General features: G+C 38.9%; 1 protein-coding gene across 2 annotated transcripts in view; it reads right to left on the minus strand.

Moving 5' to 3' along the window:
* Positions 1–8,610: 8,610 nt before the first annotated feature.
* Positions 8,611–18,729, minus strand: part of runx2a (RUNX family transcription factor 2a) — a 174,051-nt gene continuing 163,932 nt past the window's right edge. For both annotated transcript variants that reach the window (XM_059981625.1, XM_059981626.1), the window contains one exon: positions 8,611–15,929. In XM_059981625.1, coding sequence (XP_059837608.1) covers positions 15,451–15,929 — 479 coding nt within the window. In that variant the 3' untranslated portion in view covers positions 8,611–15,450. The remainder of the gene's footprint in view (positions 15,930–18,729) is intronic.

The raw sequence follows: 18,729 nt of genomic DNA on the forward strand, positions 1-18,729 counted from the left end.
TCCATGTACCTGTCCAAGTTTTCCTTAAATGCTAAAAGTGAGCCCGCATTTACAACTTCATCTGGCAGCTCATTCCACACTCCCACCACTCTCTGTGTGAAGAAGCCCCCACAATCTTCCCTTTAAACTCCCCCTTCACCCTTAACCCATGTCCTCTGTTTTTTTTCTCCCCTGGCATCAGTGGAAAAAGCCTGCTTGCATTCACTCTATCTATACCCATCATAATTTTATATACCTCTGTCAAGTCTCCCCTCATTCTTCTATGTTCCAGGGAATAAAGTCCTAACCTATTCAACCTTTCTCTGTAACTCAGTTTCTCAAGTCCCAGCAACATCCTTGTAAACCTTCTCTGCACTCTTTCAACTTTATTAATATCCTTCCTCTAATTCAGTGACCAAAACTGTACACAATACTCCAAATTCGTCCTCACCAATGCCTTATACAGCCTCACTGTAACATTCCAACTCTTATACTCAATACTTTGATACTTAAAGGCCAATGTACCAAAAACTCTCTTTACTACCCTATCTACCTGTGATGCCACTTTTAGGGAATTTTTGTATCTGTATTCCTAGATCCCTCTGTTCTACTGCACTCCACAGTGTCCTACCGTTTACCTTGTATGTTCTACCTTAGTTTGTCCTTCCAAAGTGCAATACTTCACACTTGTCTGTATTAAACTCCATCTGCCATTTTTCAGCCCATTTTTTCAGCCGGTTCAGACCCCTCGGCAAGCTTTGAAAACCTTCCTGTCCACTACACCTCCAATCTTTGTATCATCAGCAAATTTGCTGATCCAATTTACCACATTATCATCCAGATCATTGATATAGATGACAAATAACAATGGAGCCAGCACTGATCCCTGTGGCACACCACTAGTCACAGGCCTTCACTCAGAGTAGCAATCCTCCACTACCATTCTCTGACTTCTCCCACTGAGCCAATGTCTAATCCAATTTACTACCTCACCATGTATATCTAGTGACTGAATCTTCCTAATTAACCTCCCATGCGGGTTCTATGGTTCAATCTTCAGCTTCAATGCCTGAGGGTTAATTGGATGGAGCTCATCTCTCATCCCTGAACTGAGAAAATCTCCACTGATTTCAAAAGAAGAGCAAATGGGGCTGACCCAGTAAGGAACAGCTAGGGGTTCAATCATCAGAAGAGGTAGATAGCAAAACAGGGACAGGATTGAGCTCTGATTATATTGATGCAGGGAACTGCTCCAGTAACCTGTCAGATATTAAATGTATTTTTGGTTTCTGCACTTGTGCCCTACAACATAGACAATGGGGATACATTGGAGGTCAAAGTGTCCTGTGGATCATGATAAAATAGGCCATTGTCAGCATGGTTTCCTTAAGGGAAAATCTTGCCTGACAAACCTGTTGGAATTCTTTAAAGAAATAACAAGCAGGATAATAATAAAGGAGAATTTATTGACGTGTACTTGGATTTTCAGAAAGGCCTTTGACAAGGTGCCTTGCAAGAGGATGCTTAAGAAGCTATGAGCCCATGGTATTACATGGAAAGATTTCAGCATGGATAAAACAGTGGCAGATTGGCAGGAGGCAAAGAGGGAGAATAAATGGAACATTTTCTGATTGGCTGGCGGTGACAATTGGTGTACCATGGGAGTCAGCGTTGAGACCAATTCTTTTTACATTATATGTCAATGATTTGGATGATGGAATTGATGGCTTTGTTGCAAAGTTTGCAGAAGATATGAAGATAGGTGGAAGGGCAGGTACAGTGCTTTATAAAGTATTCACCCCCTCCTTGGAAGTTTTCATGTTTTATTGTTTTACAACATTGAAGCACAATAAATTTAATTTGGCTTTTTTGACTCCGATCAACCGAAAAAGACCCTTTCATATCAAAGTGACAACTGTAAGATACAAAATAATTGATGGCATAAGTATTCACCCCCTTCAAGTCAGTATTTAGTAGATGCACCTTTGGCAGCAATTAGATGGAGAAGATCCTGAGTGGCAGGATTTATGAACATTTGGAGAGGCATAATATGATTAGGAATAGTCAGCATGGCTTTGTCAAAGGCAGGTCATGCCATACGGGCCTGATTGAATTTTTTGAGGATGTGACTAAACACATTGATGAAGGAAGAGCAGTAGATGTAGTGTATATGGATTTCAGCAAGGCATTTGATAAGCAACCCCATGCAAGGCTTATTGAGAAAGTAAGGAGGCATGGGATCCAAGGGGGCATTACTTTGTGGATCCAGAAATGGTTTCCTCACAGAGGCAAAGAGTGGTTGTAGATGGGTCATATTCTGTAGAGAGGTTGGTGACCAGTGGTGTGCATCAGGAATCTGTTCTGGGACCTCTTCTCTTCATGATTTTTATAAATGACTTGGATGAGGAAGTGGAGGGATGAGTTAGTAAATTTGCTGATGACACAAAGGTTGGAGGTGTCATGGATAGTGTGGAGGGCTGTCAGAGGGTACAACGGGACACTGATAGGATGCAAAACTTGGCTGAGAAGTGGCAGATAGAGTTCAACCCAGATAAGTGTGAAGTGGTTCATTTTGGTAGGTCAAATATGATGGCAGAATATAGTATTAATGGTAAGACTCTTGGCAGTGTGGAGGATCAGAGGGGTCTTGGGGTCTGAGTCCATAGGACACTCAAAGCTGCTGCACAGGTTGACTGTGTGGTTAAGAAGGCATACGGTGTATTGGCCTTCATCAACCATGGGACTGAGTTCAAGAGCAGAGAGGTAATGTTACAGCTATATAGGACCCTGGTCAGACTCCCCTTGGAGTACTGCGCTCAGTTCTGGTCGCCTCACTATAGGAAGGATGTGGAAGCGGAAGCCATAGGAACGGTGCAGAGGAGATTTACCAGGATTTTGCCTGGATTGGGGAGCATGCCTTATGAAAACAGGTTGAATGAAGTCGGCCTTTTCTCCTTGGAGTGACAGAGGATGAGAGATGACCTGATAGAGGTGTATAAGATAATGAGAGGCATTGATTGTGTGGATAGTGAAAGGCTTTCCAAGGGCTGAAATGGTTAACATGAGAGGGCACAATTTTAAGGTGCTGGAGAGTAGGTACAAGGAGATACCAGGGGTAAGTATTTTACTCAGAGAGTGGTGAGTTGCGTGGAATGGGCTGCCAGTGACGCTGGTGGAACGGATACAATAGGGTCCTTTAGGAGACCTTTGGACAGGTACATGGAGCTTAGAAACATAGAGGGCCATACGTAACCCTAGGTAATTTCTAAAGTAAGTACATGTTCGGCACAGCATTGTGAGCCAAAAGGCCTGTATCATGCTGTAGGCCCTCCATGTTTCTATGTTTATATATATATATATATAATTATAGCTTTGAGTCTGTGTGGATAGGACTCTATCAGCTTTGCACATCTGGATGCTGCAATTTTTCCCCATTCTTCTGTATAAAGCTACTCCAGCTCTGTCGGATTGAATAGATGTAAACAGCCTTTTTCAAGTCCAGCCAGAAAGTCTCAGTTGGATTGAGGACTGGACTGTGACTTGGCCACTCCAGGACATTAACTTTGTTGTTCTTAAGCCATTCCTGTGTGGCTTTGGTTTTACGCTTAGGGTCATTGTCTTGCTGGAAAACAAATCTTCTCCCAAGTCGCAGTTCTCTTGCAGACTGTATCAGGTTCACAAGCCCTCCAGGGCGTGCTGCAGCAAAACATCCCCACAGCATGATTCAGCCACCACCATGCTTCATGGTAGGCATGGTGCGATTTTGATATCTTACCTCAAACATAGTGTTTAGTCTGATGGCCAAAAAGCCCAATTTTGGTTTCATCAAACCATAGAACCTTATTGTACCTGACTTCAGAGTCTCCCACATGCCTTCTTGCAAACTGTTGCTGAGATTTCATGTGAGTTTTTTTCAGCAGTGGCTTTCTCTTTGCCACTTTCCCATAAAGCTGTAACTGGTGAAGCACCCGGGCAACCATTGTTGTATGCGCAGTGTCTCCCATCTCAGCCACTGAAGCTTGTAACTCCTCCAGAGTTGTATTAGGTCTCTCATTGGCCTCACTCACTAGTCCACTTCATGCACGGTCACTCAATTTTTGAGGGCGGCCTGCACTAGGCTGATTTACAGCTGTACCATATTCTTTCCATTTCTTGATGATTGACTTAACTGTGCACAAAGGATATTCAATTTCTTGAAAATTTTCTTGTATCCATCTCCTGACTTGTGCTTTTCAATAATCTTTTCACAGAGTTCCTTGGAGTGTTCTTTTGTCTTCATGGTGTAGTTTTTGTCAGGATACTGACTCAGCAGTAGTTGGACCTTTCAGATACAGGTGCATTTTTACTGTAATCAATTGAAACACCTTGCCTGCACATAGGTCTTCAAAAACAGATCTCCATTTAACTAATCATGTGACTTCTAAAACCAATTGCCTGCTGCAGTGATGATTTGGTGTTTCATACTAAAGGGGTGAATACTTAAGCAATCAATTGTTTTGTGTTTTATATTTGTAATTAACATAGATCACTTTGTAGAGATCTGTTTTCACTTTGATATAAAAGAGTCTTTTTTTCTGTTGATCAGTGTCAAAAAAGCCAAATTAAATCTACTGTGATTCATTGCTGCAAAACAATAGAACATGAAAACTTCCAAGGGTGGGTTGAATACTTCTTATATGCACTGTAGTTTTAAGGAAGTAGAGAGGCTACAGAAGGACAGACAGGTTAGAACAGGCAATGAAATAACAGATGGAATACAGTGTCGGGAAGTGTAAGGTCATGCACTTCGGTAGAAGAAATGAAAGGGTTGACTGTTTCTTAATGGAGAGAAAATACAAAAAAAAAGCTGATGCATAAGGGGACCTGTGAGTCCTTGTGCAGGATTCCCTGAAGGTTAATTTGTAGGTTGAGTCTGTGGTGAGGAAGGCAAATGCAATGTTAGCATTCATTTCAAGAGGACTGAAATATAAAAGCAAGAATGTAATGTTGAGACTTTATAAAGCACTTATGAGGCTGCATTTGGAGTATTGTGAGAAAATTTGAGACCCTTATCTTCAAAAGGATGTGCTGAAACTGGAGAGGATTCAAAGAAGATTCACGAATACGATGCCAGGATTCCTCTTCCTCTTCATGGACGCTGCCTGATTTCTTCCAATATTTGGTGTATGCTGCCTGGATTTCCAGCATCTATAGAATCCCTTGTGTTGATAAATTGATCTGGAAGTATCATGGTGCAGAGGCCTCCCTGAATGCTGGGATAGACAGGTGTGGCTGTGTGACTAGCAAGGAGGTGAGGGGAAAGGAACATGTGCTGACAGCAGGTTAGATTGGAGCAATTAGATGCAACATGCTTCTTCAACTTTCTGAAAAAGATTTTGAAATATGGACCTCTTGGTTAAATTCTAAATTTTCCACAATGTTATGCTGCAGGAAATTCTGAGGAATGAGAGTTGCAGACCCATGTGTGTTGCTCAGGCCTCTCCATGAGTTGAAGAGTTGTACCCTGGACACTGCCATGTGCGAACATATGGCCATGATGAAAAATGTGTATTTTTTATTTTCTTTGAACATTACCATTTAAGACCATAAGATATTGGAGCAGAAGTAAGCCATTCGGCCCATCGAGTCTGCTCCACCATTCAATCATGGACTGATCCAATTTTTCCAGTCATCTCCACTCCCCTGCCTTCATCCCATATCCTTTGATGCCCTGGCTAATCAAGAACCTATCTATCTCTGTCTTAAATAAACCAAATGACTTGGCCTCCACAGCTGCTCATTACAACAAGTTCTACAGATTTACTACCCTCTGACTTAAGTAATTCCTTTGCATCTCAGTTCTAAATGGACGTCCTTCAATCCAGAAGTCATACCCTCTTGTCCTAGAACCCCCTACCATGGGAAATAACTCTGCCATATCTAATCTGTTCAGGCCTTTTAATATTTAAAATGTTTCTATGAGATCCCCCCCCCCCATTCTCCTGAACTCCAGGAAATACAATCCAAGAGGTGCCAGATGTCCCTGGAATCATTCTCGTGAATCTTCTCTGAACCCTCTCCCATGTCAGTATATCCATCCTAAAATAAGGAGCCCAAAACCGCACACAATACTCCAAGTGTGGTCTCACGAGTGCCTTATAGAGTCTCAACATCACATCCCCGCTCTTATATTCTATACCTCGACAAATGAATGCCAACATTGCATCAGCCTTCTTCACAACCAACTCAACCTGGAAGTTAACCTTTAGGGTATCCTGCACAAGGACTCCCAAGTCTCTTTGCATCTCTGCATTTTGAATTCTCTCCTCATCTAAATAATAATCTGCCGGTTTATTTCTTCCACCAAAGTGCATGACCATACACTTTCCAACATTGTATTTCATTTGCCACTTCTTTGCCCATTCCCCTAAACTATCTAAGTCTCTCTGCAATTTCCTCAACACTACCAGTCCCTCACCCTCCACCAAAGATGATATCTTTGTATCATCAGCAAATTTAGCCACAAATCCATTAATACCATAGTCCAAATCATTGCCATACATTGTTAAAAGCAGCTGTCCATTTAGTAGAAGCATTGGAAATGGGAAGAAATTGCTGTTTAAATTTAAGGGGCTGACATACGCTTCTAAAAACAGCGTCACAATCCGGCAATTCCACATATCTATGAATAAATGGAGCTGTAAATCACATAGATAACATATAAATTGGGGTAAAATACTGACCGGAACAAGATAGTGGTCTCTCAGTGTCACGAAATAGAATAGTTTTAACAAGTAGAGAATTTGAGACTTCTCGCCAAGTTTTACATAAAATTTTATGAAAAAAATTATTTCATCATATAAGCCAAAGTTAAGTCAAAGAAAATATTTGTGCAATGTGAGAAAGGTAACATTCCACTTGAAAGTGGTGCAAAGCACTGCTTCCTCAGAGTTTCCTTTCAACTGCCTGTTTCAAAAATAGGCTTTGTGTTTATGAGTGGTGGGGTGGAGATACATCTCTACCAAAGGTGGTATAGGGTGCTCCTTCTCTCCACTAACCTGCAGGTCACCGCTGGGCAAGCTGTAACACTTATTTAGCTGCCCAATCAGTGTCATGTGAAACTGTGGGTCATACGACCAGCTGGGTGCCTATCACAAGTCCTGGTTATGTGACCACTCACACCACCCACACAATCTCTGAAGAGTGTTGATAATGATTAGGGTCACCCATCTTGTAAAGACACTGTCGGGAAGAAGGTAATGCAAACACTTCTGTAGAAAAATCTGCCAAGAGCATTCATGGTCAAAAGACCATGGTCAGTTACATCACACAGATAATGATGATGATGATATTTTGTGATATTAGGGACATTAACATACGTCGAAAATCTGGCTTTAAGACTGATCATGTATGAAATAGAACAGGAAACCAAGAGGATGGAGATTTTGAAATAGAAAAATTTCAACAAAAGTTTAATACGATATTCCTTTAGTAGACTGTCAGTGTCCTAAATTGCCAAGGAATTGCGGCATATAGTATTTCTGGGCAGGAGTTGGTTAGGAAATTGGATATTGTAGGTCTGCAGCTGTAAAACTTTAAGGGAGACCTCCTCTACGTTAAGCAAGACCCCCTTTGCACAAGGGGCATTGTTGGGCAATGGAATTCTTATGCTAGATTCTTTCATGCTGTTTGCATTTGCTGTATGTTAGTTATACCAGGGGTGTGGAGATTTTGTTTTGTAGGTGGTATTGATATCTTATCAAATTTTTTTTCAGTGCTCTCCCTTCAGTAAGGACCTGATACAACAATAGTAGAATGAGCCTGGCCAAATAGATGAACTTACTCAATCTCATCCCGTCCCTGGTCCTGCTTGGATTCAGCAGTGGAGCCACAAGGGGTACATATCCTGCTATTGGGTATATTAAAGTGGAGTTTGAAACGTGGTTGAAATTGGTAAGGACATCAATGATTACGGGAGAAAGCAGGAGAATGGGGTTGAGCGAAAAAGGTCAATAAGCCACGATCAAATGGCAGAGCAGGAACGATGGCCTGAATTGCCTTATTCTGCTCTTGTGACTTACAACTTACTCAAAGAGTCATGGAATCGTATGGAAAATTAGTTCTCAGTTCGGGTTTTACTAGGACAATTCAATACTGGGCTGCTTCATAGCCTTGCTCCAAATCTAGAATACAAGAGCTAACTTGCAGATGTGATAGGAGTTACTGTCCTTAATGGTAAAGCAGCATTAAGCTGAGTGCAGCATCTCAGGCCCCAATGACATTAAAGCAAAATACAGTAGATGTTGGATATATGAAATAAAACACATGCTAGAAGTGTTTGGCAGTTCAAGTACAACAGATATGATAGCAATAGTAGTCAAAAAAAATCACTCGTCATGGTGCTGAATTTCCTGTCCAAACATTCCAAGTAATAGTTTCAGGGGTTACAGTAGAGATACTTAGCTAGATCAGGTATTCCCAACCTGAAGTCTGTGGACCTCTTACTGAATGACATTGGTCCATGGCATGAAAAGGTTGGGAACAGCGGACCTAGACGAACAACTGCAAGTATGAATCTCATGGCTCTAAACCATGGTCACATTTTCTTTGCATTATCTTCAAGTGGTCACAAACATTAATACAGAATTAATAGAAAATGCCATTTTATTGAAAATGAAATTCAAACTTAAATCAATGTTACAATCATGACAAAATGCCAGGTAAAATATCTTGTGGGTTTTGTGTTACATAAACCACTACCTTAGCATTATTCCCTTTTAAGATGTAGCAAAGTGATTCATAATCAATGATGGCAATGGCTTGGAAACACAATACATTTGTACAGTATACTCAGTGCAAAGCAATTATTAACTAACAGCAATAAAAAAGCTTGTATTTATATAAAAAGTAAAAAAAAACTTAAAAGGCCGAAGTGCAAGTATACCATCGAAAACAAAATTGCAGAATGTTGTCTGTTTTACATAAACAAAAATATGAACAGATCAAAATGTGTGCTCATAGAGCTTTTCTTTGTAGAGCTCAACTATCTGTCTGGTAGTTGCATTAGGAAGCTCGGATTTCCATTTTGTGTCTCACATCACAAACCATGAGAATACTAAATATGAACTGTGTGAAAAACTGCTTTTAAAAAAAAAATACCTTTTTGTGTTCTACAGAGATTCTAGGGTCAGAGATAACGTAACTAAATCAGAGTTGGACAAGCTTCACCTTGTTCCCTTTCCAATCACTTTTGTTAAAACTTCCATGTGCCTTTCAATGTGCTGAATCTTGAAGAATATTGTTCTCATAGCATTCAGCAATTATTTTAACCAATTTTAACATGGCTTTCACTGGAAGCAAATAAACATGCAATTTTTAACCAGAGACTATTTTTGCCAACAGGTCTGGCCAGTTACATTAATGGTGCAATTGTCAAATAGAAAAAAAGCTCAACTTTTTTTTGACACAGTTAAACCTATTGGTGTAAATTGCTATACTCAGTAAATCTTTCAGTTTACAGCTAGACTCAATGATTTTGCCACCATAACAACAGCTATCCAATTCTGGTATCTAGAGGAACTCGGATTCATCTATTCACCAACACAAAACCAGATATACTTTAATCTGGTGTTTTGATCTGCCCTGCTAGGCCTTCATTGAAACACTAATGAAATGGTAAAATATTGTTTCAAATTATGTAATTATTTGTCATCATCAACAGAAAAAGAAAAATGGAGAGATTAGTACTCTAATATTCAGTACTATTGCCAAAACTTATGCTCAGTAAAAAAAATATCATTTTTGCAATTTTGGATCTAAATGTAACATTTCAATTTTGGAATATTAGTTGTAATTGCATGTTCCAAATGGTGTGATTTGAAACTCTCTTCATTTTGTTTATTTGCTGTTCTATAATACCTTGAATTATCTAATACCACCACATAAACAGATCAAGTACTTGGCAATCTGATAATGTCAATTAACAAATGTATCTTTAAATCATCTCAGGTATCGCATAACCCCTTAATAAACTGGGGTATAGATATATGGCAAATGACAAAAAGTTAAGAGAGGATTTGAGGAAAGCTCTTTTAATTGTTATTATGAAGGTCCCAGTTACAGTGCCTGAAAGGATCGCGAGGCAGAAACTCTCACTGAGCATAGAAGGAATCTTCATAAACGTTTGATATACTGTAGCCTACAAGACAACTGACTGAGGCTCGAGAACAAGGTTAATTTGTGTGTCCCTCTGCATATTACAGTTCTCTGATTCTCTGATAGTCCAAGTTAAAAGTTGGTACCATTGAGAACGAACTTATCAGAAACCCCAAAAAACATGTTCACATCTGCAGTGGAAAATCTGCTACTATTGAAAAAAATGATGTATACATTTTGCATGATGCCCAAAATGTATAGTAATTATTGCATAAGTCTGGTGGATACTGGATCTAGTTGGATGTGCTTTTGACTGTACAAAACCTTAAATTTTGTTCCAAAATTGCTGCCAGCAGCCCTACAATATCACATCCTAACAAAGAATGTTATTTAAAAAATCACTTTATATAAAAACACATATATAAATCTTTGAAAATCCACCTCAGCAATAAAAATTACATTAAACAAATAAAGTACCTTTTATTAAATAGGTAACAGCTTGCACTGGCAGTAGGATTTGATTGTTCAACCTTGAGTTGTGTAACCTGACACCTGCTTTTAGAAATGCTGCTGAAAACTATCGAACTCATTACCTGTACAGATATATAAATGTAGACTGGTGGTTTGCTTCAAGCTACCACTTGCAATAAATAATATCAATAAAGTTGTCCAGATTTAATGTAAATAGAACCTTGGGTCCACAAAAGCATGCTTCACACAAGAAAATGTTACAGTAAAAAAAAGCTTGCTATCTCTAAATATTGAAAAATATTTGACATTTATTTAATACATAAAATGGTCTCAGAATAGAACAAAGCATTTGAAACTAAGGAAGCATTAGGATAAGATATTGCATTAATGTACCTCTTGTATTTTGTGCTTTATAAGTTACAAAGACAGAGTACACATTTCCATGTGTAATCTTTTTAAGATTTATAGGTATGGCAATTTTAATATATCAAGTACCTGGGTTACTTTAATATATGGTAGATTCCCCATACACAAAGCAGTTGCGTTAAAAGAAGTGAATCAACTTAAGTCTCTCCTCAGCATGATAATAAAAGAAATAACATTCAGGCCTCAGGGTACCCCTTGTGCTTTATGACCAATGAAGCACTTCTGAAGCGCTTGTGAATCACAATGACTATGTTGTGTAATTTCTAGTAGTGCTTGAAAATAAACTTAGTTTTGCTTAAAGTTGTATCATTAATAAGTTTTAAGGTAGCTGTAACAGTATGAATTAAAGCAGACATTTAAGTGTTAACTACACTTCAATAATAATAACGGATGGTCTGAAGTTAGTTTCTGTGCATCTGGACAATGCTTCTGAGTCTGAAAACTAGATTACCTCAAGGGTAGCCCCTCTGTCAAAATAACCAGGTAACAAATAACAAAATATTCTTTGTTAGAATGTTAGCCACTATTCCATTACTTCTGATATCTAGGGCCCGCCATATTTTTTAACTCGAATCATTTATTCATTTTTATTTGTAGGTTTTTCTTTCTCATTGTTACCAGAGCCCGAGGAGTTAGGCTCTGGTGGGACACTGAGGAGTGTAGTACAGCAAAGGGTTCTGAGAATACAGGTCCATAATTTGTTAAAAGTGGCATCACAGGTAGATAGGGTTGTAAAGAAAGCTTTCAAATCATAGTACTGAGTACTGGAGATGGGATGTTAATTTGAAGTTGTGTAAGACATTGGTGAGGCCTAATTTGGAGTATTGTGCGCAGTTTTGGTCACCTACCCTACAGAAAAGATGAAAACAAGGTTGAAAGAGTACAGAGAAAATTTACAAGGATGTTGCAAAGTCTGGGGGACCTGAGTTATAGGGAAGATTGAATAGGTTAGGACTGTATTCATTCGAATGCAGAAGATTGAGAGGAGATTTGACAGAGGCCTATAAAATAATTATGAAGGGAATAGATATGGTAAATGCAAGCATATTGTTTCCATTGAGGTTGGGTGGGAGTACAACCAAAGGTCATGGGTTAAGGGTGAAAGGTGAGAAGTTTAAGGGGGACATGAGGGGAAATTTTTTCAGTCAGAATTTTGTGACCATGTGGAATGAGCTGCCAACATAAGTGGCTGTGAGCTTGATTGCAACACTTAAGAGAAGTTTGGACAGGTACATGAATGGTAGGGATATGGAGGGCTCTGGTCCAGTGCAGGTCGATGGGTGTAGGCAGATTAAATGGGTTGACATGGACCAGATGGGCTGAAAGGCTTGTTTCTGTGCTGTATGTCTCTATGAGTCACATATATTTAACTTACTCATTAAAAATTATGCCTTAATACTGTATATGCAATTTTATATGGAGTGTATAAAACAACATTATTCTCTATGTTTTATCACTCTTTCTAAAAAGAGCATTGAATCACCTTCACTAACATGGACCAAGGAGGAAGATAAAAGAAAATAAACAGTATTTTCTGCATTTTGTTTATGTTTTCATTGTTTAAAAGAAACAGTGACTCTAAAATCACAAATAAGAGAAAATCAGCAGATGCTGGAAATCCAAGCAACACACACAAAATGCTGGAGGGACTCAGCAGGCCAGGTAGCAACCATGGAAAGGCAAAAGTTGATGCTATTGGCCAAAACCCTTCATCAGGACTCTAAAATCATGTATTTTTAGCTGTAGGCGTTAAACTGTGAGATACGGTTTTAATTCCCTGATGGAAGGTACTTTGAATTATGATTCCTTAGAAGCATTTAAGAGGGAATAATGTCATGATTTCAACGCGAACTTTCATCTGCATTGAGACTGTAAATTCAGTATTAAACTACAATAATTTGCATTGTTAGCACATTGATTTCTCAGCAAAATGTGAGTTAAATTTAGAGCAAATGCCAAAAGTACTTTCTTACACACATAGCCGAGGGGGCTTTGTGGGATAAGCTCCCACCATCAATTACATAACATGCATCTCAAATAGCCTCTGACAAATGAGTCCAGCTCCTGGCCTTCATGTATGATTTAGCGAAATGTGACTGGAGGAACTATTTCAGCTGACAGGAGAAGGGGCAAAGGTGGGTTACTGCTGCCTTAAAGCCAGTTGCTTTGGGCAGATGGGACTCATCAGCAATGGTTGGCAGCTTATTTAGGGGAAGGAAAGTTCTGCTCTCAAACTTTCACTGCCTCGTGGGGAAATCCATTGGTAGTAAACCCTGAGGAAAAATCCAGAGATGGAGTACCTAAGGCAGTCCTACGTTGAGTTCAACGCTGACTGGCAACTCCTGCGATACCACTGGTGCCAGTCAGTATCAGTCTCTCCTGAGAAGGGGAGCCTTCTGCATAGGAAAGTGCTTGCCCTCCATATCATGCTGCTCTGGCTTATGTACTGGCTTGTAGTCAGGGTTAACCTGGATGTTGCATTCTATTGGCTGACTGTAGACAGCTAGGATGCAACAGTCATGGTCGAGCTCAACCAATGGAAGGCTTCATTCTTATATTCATAAGAAGAGTTAGGCATATGTAACTGGGAATAGAGCTATTATACCCAAACATGTAGATATCCCTTTAAGTAAACCCTCCAAACATAAGCTCTGTGAGGATATTTTAACCAATATATACTTTTTCAATGCAATATCGCTGTTTGTTCCTCAAATAATTTTTCATTCTATCGCAAGATATATATATATATGTGTGTGTGTGTGTGTGTGTATATATATATATATATATATATACTATACTCAATTGCCACCTTTAGGTAAATCTGTATACCTGCTCATTAATGCAATTATCTAATCATTCAATCATGTGGCAGCAACTCAATGCCTGCAGACATGGTCAAGAAGTTCAGTTGTTGTTCAGACCAAACATCAGAATGGGGAAGAAATGTGATCTAAGTGATTGCGACCATAAAGTGATTGTTAGTGCCAGACAGGACGGTTTGAGTATCTCAGAAACTGCTGATCTGGAGTTTTCACACACAACAGTCTCCAGACTTTACAGAGATTGGTATGAAAACCAAAAAACATCCAGTGAGCAGCAGTTCTGTGGGCGAAAATGCTTTGTTGATAAGAGAGGTGACAGGAGAATGGCCAGACTGGTTTAAGTTGACAGGAAGACGAGAATAACTCGGATAACCTCACTTAACAACAGTGATGTGCAGGCGAGTATCTCTGAATGCACAATATGTTGGACATTGAAGTGGATGGGCTATATCGGCAGAAGACCACTCCTGTACCTCTAAGTGTATGTCGATTTTAAGGGAAATCGACTGAAATGGAATAGGTGACAAATAAGTAAGTACTCTCAAAGCTACAGGCATGAACTACCAAGAATGTCCCAATTTCCACCCAAGCTTCCATTGTTAAGTATGCACAGATATTTAATTATCAAAATATTTTATGATTCTAATTCCATAGGAAAATACCATTTAATTAAAGTAAGCCATTTGAGCTTGAATGTTATGATATTATTAACTATTGCCATTCTTCCTCAAGTACACAGACAACTACAGATACTATAGCATAATGATGCCAAAGTAGACATTATCATATTAATGTCTGTATGTCAACATCAAGGAATCATTCAATTAATGAGTAAACAATATTCAAATGAAACAATATAGTGGAATAAAATTGCTCCAAGTAAGACGGGATGAACCCTCCTTCGAAATTGAAAAGCAATTTTGTGGTACGTATAAAACCATTTCAAGATAACAGAAAGTCATCTTGAAATCTGTAGTAAACATTCAGTAAACAGAAATGCTTACATAAAGATCATAAAACCAACTTCTCTCTACTTGCATTTAACGGGTGTTCCTCAAGAAATGTATTAGAAAAAGAAAAATTCTGCCCCTTTATGCATAGTTAAACTAAATGCATACATTTACTTTTCATATACTTCTACTCTAATTGTGAGCCAATTTTCCTTACAAAAGAAGAAACATTAAAGTGGGCAGTTGTATTTTCCAGGACTTTTCATCTTCAAGCTTAGAGTCCTTTTTTCAGCTACCTTTTTGTTTCGCTACTTACAACATCGTTTCAATAATTACTACAAGTTGCACTCTGCCACTTCTTGGAAGGCCCATCTTTCTCAAAGAATGTTTCCTTTGCTGTGCAAATAGGACTTCTTCATGTACACTATTTGGACAAGATGTTAAGTTCATTCAGTTTGGGTGGGGTGTGGGGGGGGGGGGGCTTAAAATAGCCAAAGTCATGTGCATATGTTGAACAGTACAGCAATGTCCTGAGGTCTGTACTAGTTCTTTCTCTAAGCAGTCATATCATAAGGTTTTTATCCAGTTAAAAACTGTACATTAGGCACTGTTTAAATAATTATGTTCTTTTCAAAGCTGTTGTTCTGTTTTCTTGTTGAATCTAAGAGTCAGTATGGTCTCCAAACAGATTCATCAATCCTTCCAGTGGAGGTCAACACGGTGGGAGAATTGCTGTGACTACCATCAGCATCAACGCCTTCATTTTGGTTGGGCAGGTTTGGATTGAGAAGTGTACTGCCAGTTGATGCGCTGGTGCAAGGTGGCAGCATTCTGGAGGGCGAGCGTTCTCCCCCTGCCACCATGGAGAATTGATAAGATCCAGATGAGGTGCCATAGTAGAGATAGGGTGCACTGCTGGTTTGGAAGTGTCCACTTTGGTTTGGGGATGAGCCAGGATAAGGCGGTGGCAAATAAGTATGATAGTGTGTGGCTGCAGACATACCTAGAGACATGCCGGTTGTAACTGGAGTTGGTGTGTAGGTGAAGGTGGCTGGATAGTGCATTCGAGGATTGGAGAAACGGCTTTCCGTGAGCGAAGAAAGCCCAAAGGACCGAGGATCTGAGAAGGGACCAAGATCTGTTGCACCTGTAAAAGAAAAATAACAGAAAAGAGATATATCATACCTTACAAATCGTATGAAGAGGCAACCGAGCTTGATGAGAAACTTTACTGAAGCATGTTCATGTGTCACAGTGTTGTTGTAATTTATTGATTTAGAGATACAGCACAGTACAGGTCTTTCCAGCCCAATGAGCTACACTGCCCAGTAGCCCACCAATTTAACCCGAGCCTAATTATAGGCCTATTTACACTGAACTCACTAACCGGTACAGCTTTGGAGTGCGGGAGGAAACTGGATGAAATCCACGTGGTCACAGTAGAAACTTCTTACAGACAGCGTTGGATTTGAACTCTGAACTCTGACGACCTGGGATGTAGTAACGTTGCCCTAACCGCGACACTACCCTGGCTCTCAATTCATTGTATCATTTACTTTGCTGACATTGAGAGAAAAGAACTCGTGAAAATTCTCCCTAATAACTACCAGATTTAACATAGTCACACTGGCATTGTTTGCATTCCTGTACTCCTGTAGTTGATTTCTGTACATTCTACTCTGTCTTATCACCCCAAGGATAAAGTGCAACTTATTGAACTGATGGCAACGTGCTAGTCATGGGACTTATTTGAATAATAAAATCTCCTTGTCAGAAGTTAAGAATTTTTTAAATGTTTACATTACCAACCACAATTCTGAGGATTATCATTTGATAAATTTACGATTAAATCAAATTTCCTCATCTTCAGTGCAGAGCTCACAACTGCATGGTTTTGCTGTTGCAGAATATCTGTAGGATGACATAGCTGGTGACAAGTTAGGACTTAGAATGGACAAAATAATGAACTAATAAGGTATTAATCTTAATCTGTGGTTGAGATCAAGATTATACACAGTACAAACTTCAAATTATGATGTCACCTGACCTGAATTTCCTGTATTGAATTTATAATTTCCTCAATTGATCTTTTGTGTGCTTTATATCTGCATATTTTTAAATTATTATGCAAATATATCATAAATGATATGAATGTTGTGAGTTCATATTTAATGGAGAAGAGTAACAGATTTTATCATCATTAAACATTTCATATTTCTCACACAAAGCTATTGTTGATGCCACTACCATTTATGGAGCTAATATTATTATTCGCAATGCTGGTCAGATTTTGTGTATTGACAATGAATGAGGCTCAAATTCTTGAGCAGTAATATGCAATTCAATGAGAATATGTCTGATTAAATTCCAGGGCATTCGTGATTTGGACTTTTGAAAACAACAAAAATCTATTTTAAAGAAGTAGCATCTTCCTCATTGCACTCTGCTAAAAAATAATCCAATATTTGTATACAAATCTATCTTTTGTTCTTTATGGTAAATGCAAAATAAATGTAAAAGATTTACAACCTTGTTCATTAAATTGCAGGCACGTTGATTCTGAACCAGTGAAATATCAAGTAGAAATCACAGATATATTAATTCTACTTCTGAACCTTTCTCTAATCAACTGGGGAGGAGTGCGACACAACAAGGAACATACAGAGTACCAGTGTACTTCATTCGAGGAGGAGGGATGAATCAGGTATCAATATAGCAAAACCTTTTCTAAGGGGAATCTGCTGGAACAAAATAAACAGTATTTGATGCCCACAGTTCTGGTTAAACAGAAGTTTGGTAAACATCTTAGAACTATTTTCAACTACATTTTTTCTGGATGGAGTACAGTTCTTTTTATACAGTAATAATATAAGTGATTTGCTGGAGCACATTCCTGAAGCAGTTTTAAAGGAAGTTTGCACATAAAACTGGATGGAATGCATCAGCATGTATTATTTTGTGCCTAAACAACAGTAGATATCTTAGGTATGAAATGCAATTCTTCCTTCAGTATGTCTGGTATGCCTATTCTCAGCATTCTTTCACTTAGGGGGTATGGGGTGTGACCAGTCATGCTTACTAACATCCCTCCTACACACAGCCCTGTAATCAAACCTTCACTGAGATTAGGTGCCAACAGTTTTAACTTTAGGCGAAGAAGGGAGTCATACCAACTACTGAAATGAACTTCAGTATCATGTGTGCATTACCAGAAGCAGGAAGGGTGTTTGAGAGAAGAAATATGTTAATGACTCATGTCAGGCATGTTGTCTTTCACCTCACAACTTATCTGACACTTAATATGAGCTTTTCTGCCATGTCCTCTGCAACATGAACCAGTTTTAATATTCACTAAGGCTGCATGAACACCAAAGTTCTCCAAACAGGGTTAACTCCAGAAGTAGTCATATGAGAACTTAAGTGTTTAGCAGCCCATCGAGCTATTACCTCATTTTAACTTTCACACCCCATAACTTTAAACATGCCAAAACTACCAACAGCACAAATCAATTTTGGCCTGTTCTTTCCCTAACACAGCGGATAGGACGGACTGTGCTCTTTTCAAAGATAAAAGGACTATTGAGAAAAACTGCCATTTCTCTTTACAATGTATAACAGCTCTGAATTTTGTCCAAGTTTACATCCAAAGATGGTTTAACTCAGCCTTCTCAATTATCCAAAATGTAGTTTTAGCTAGCTACTTAACATCAAATATACGCCATACTGCTGGCTTCCACATTATTTCAAAGAAGCTTCAATAACTAACCCTTTCATGTTTAATCAAGCTTTCAGTTCCTATGAATTCTTGAGGCTGGAGAAAGTGACTGGTGTCTGGAGGGAATGAGGCAGCAACAGACTGAAAAAAACTACAGAGGCCACAAATTCCCGACTGTACTCTTTCCATTGATTTATTTCCTCTCAAATATTGAACTTCAAAGTTGACCAAG

The sequence above is a fragment of the Hypanus sabinus genome, chromosome 10 (assembly GCF_030144855.1).
Source record: "Hypanus sabinus isolate sHypSab1 chromosome 10, sHypSab1.hap1, whole genome shotgun sequence".
Taxonomy (NCBI): Eukaryota; Metazoa; Chordata; class Chondrichthyes; order Myliobatiformes; family Dasyatidae; genus Hypanus; species Hypanus sabinus.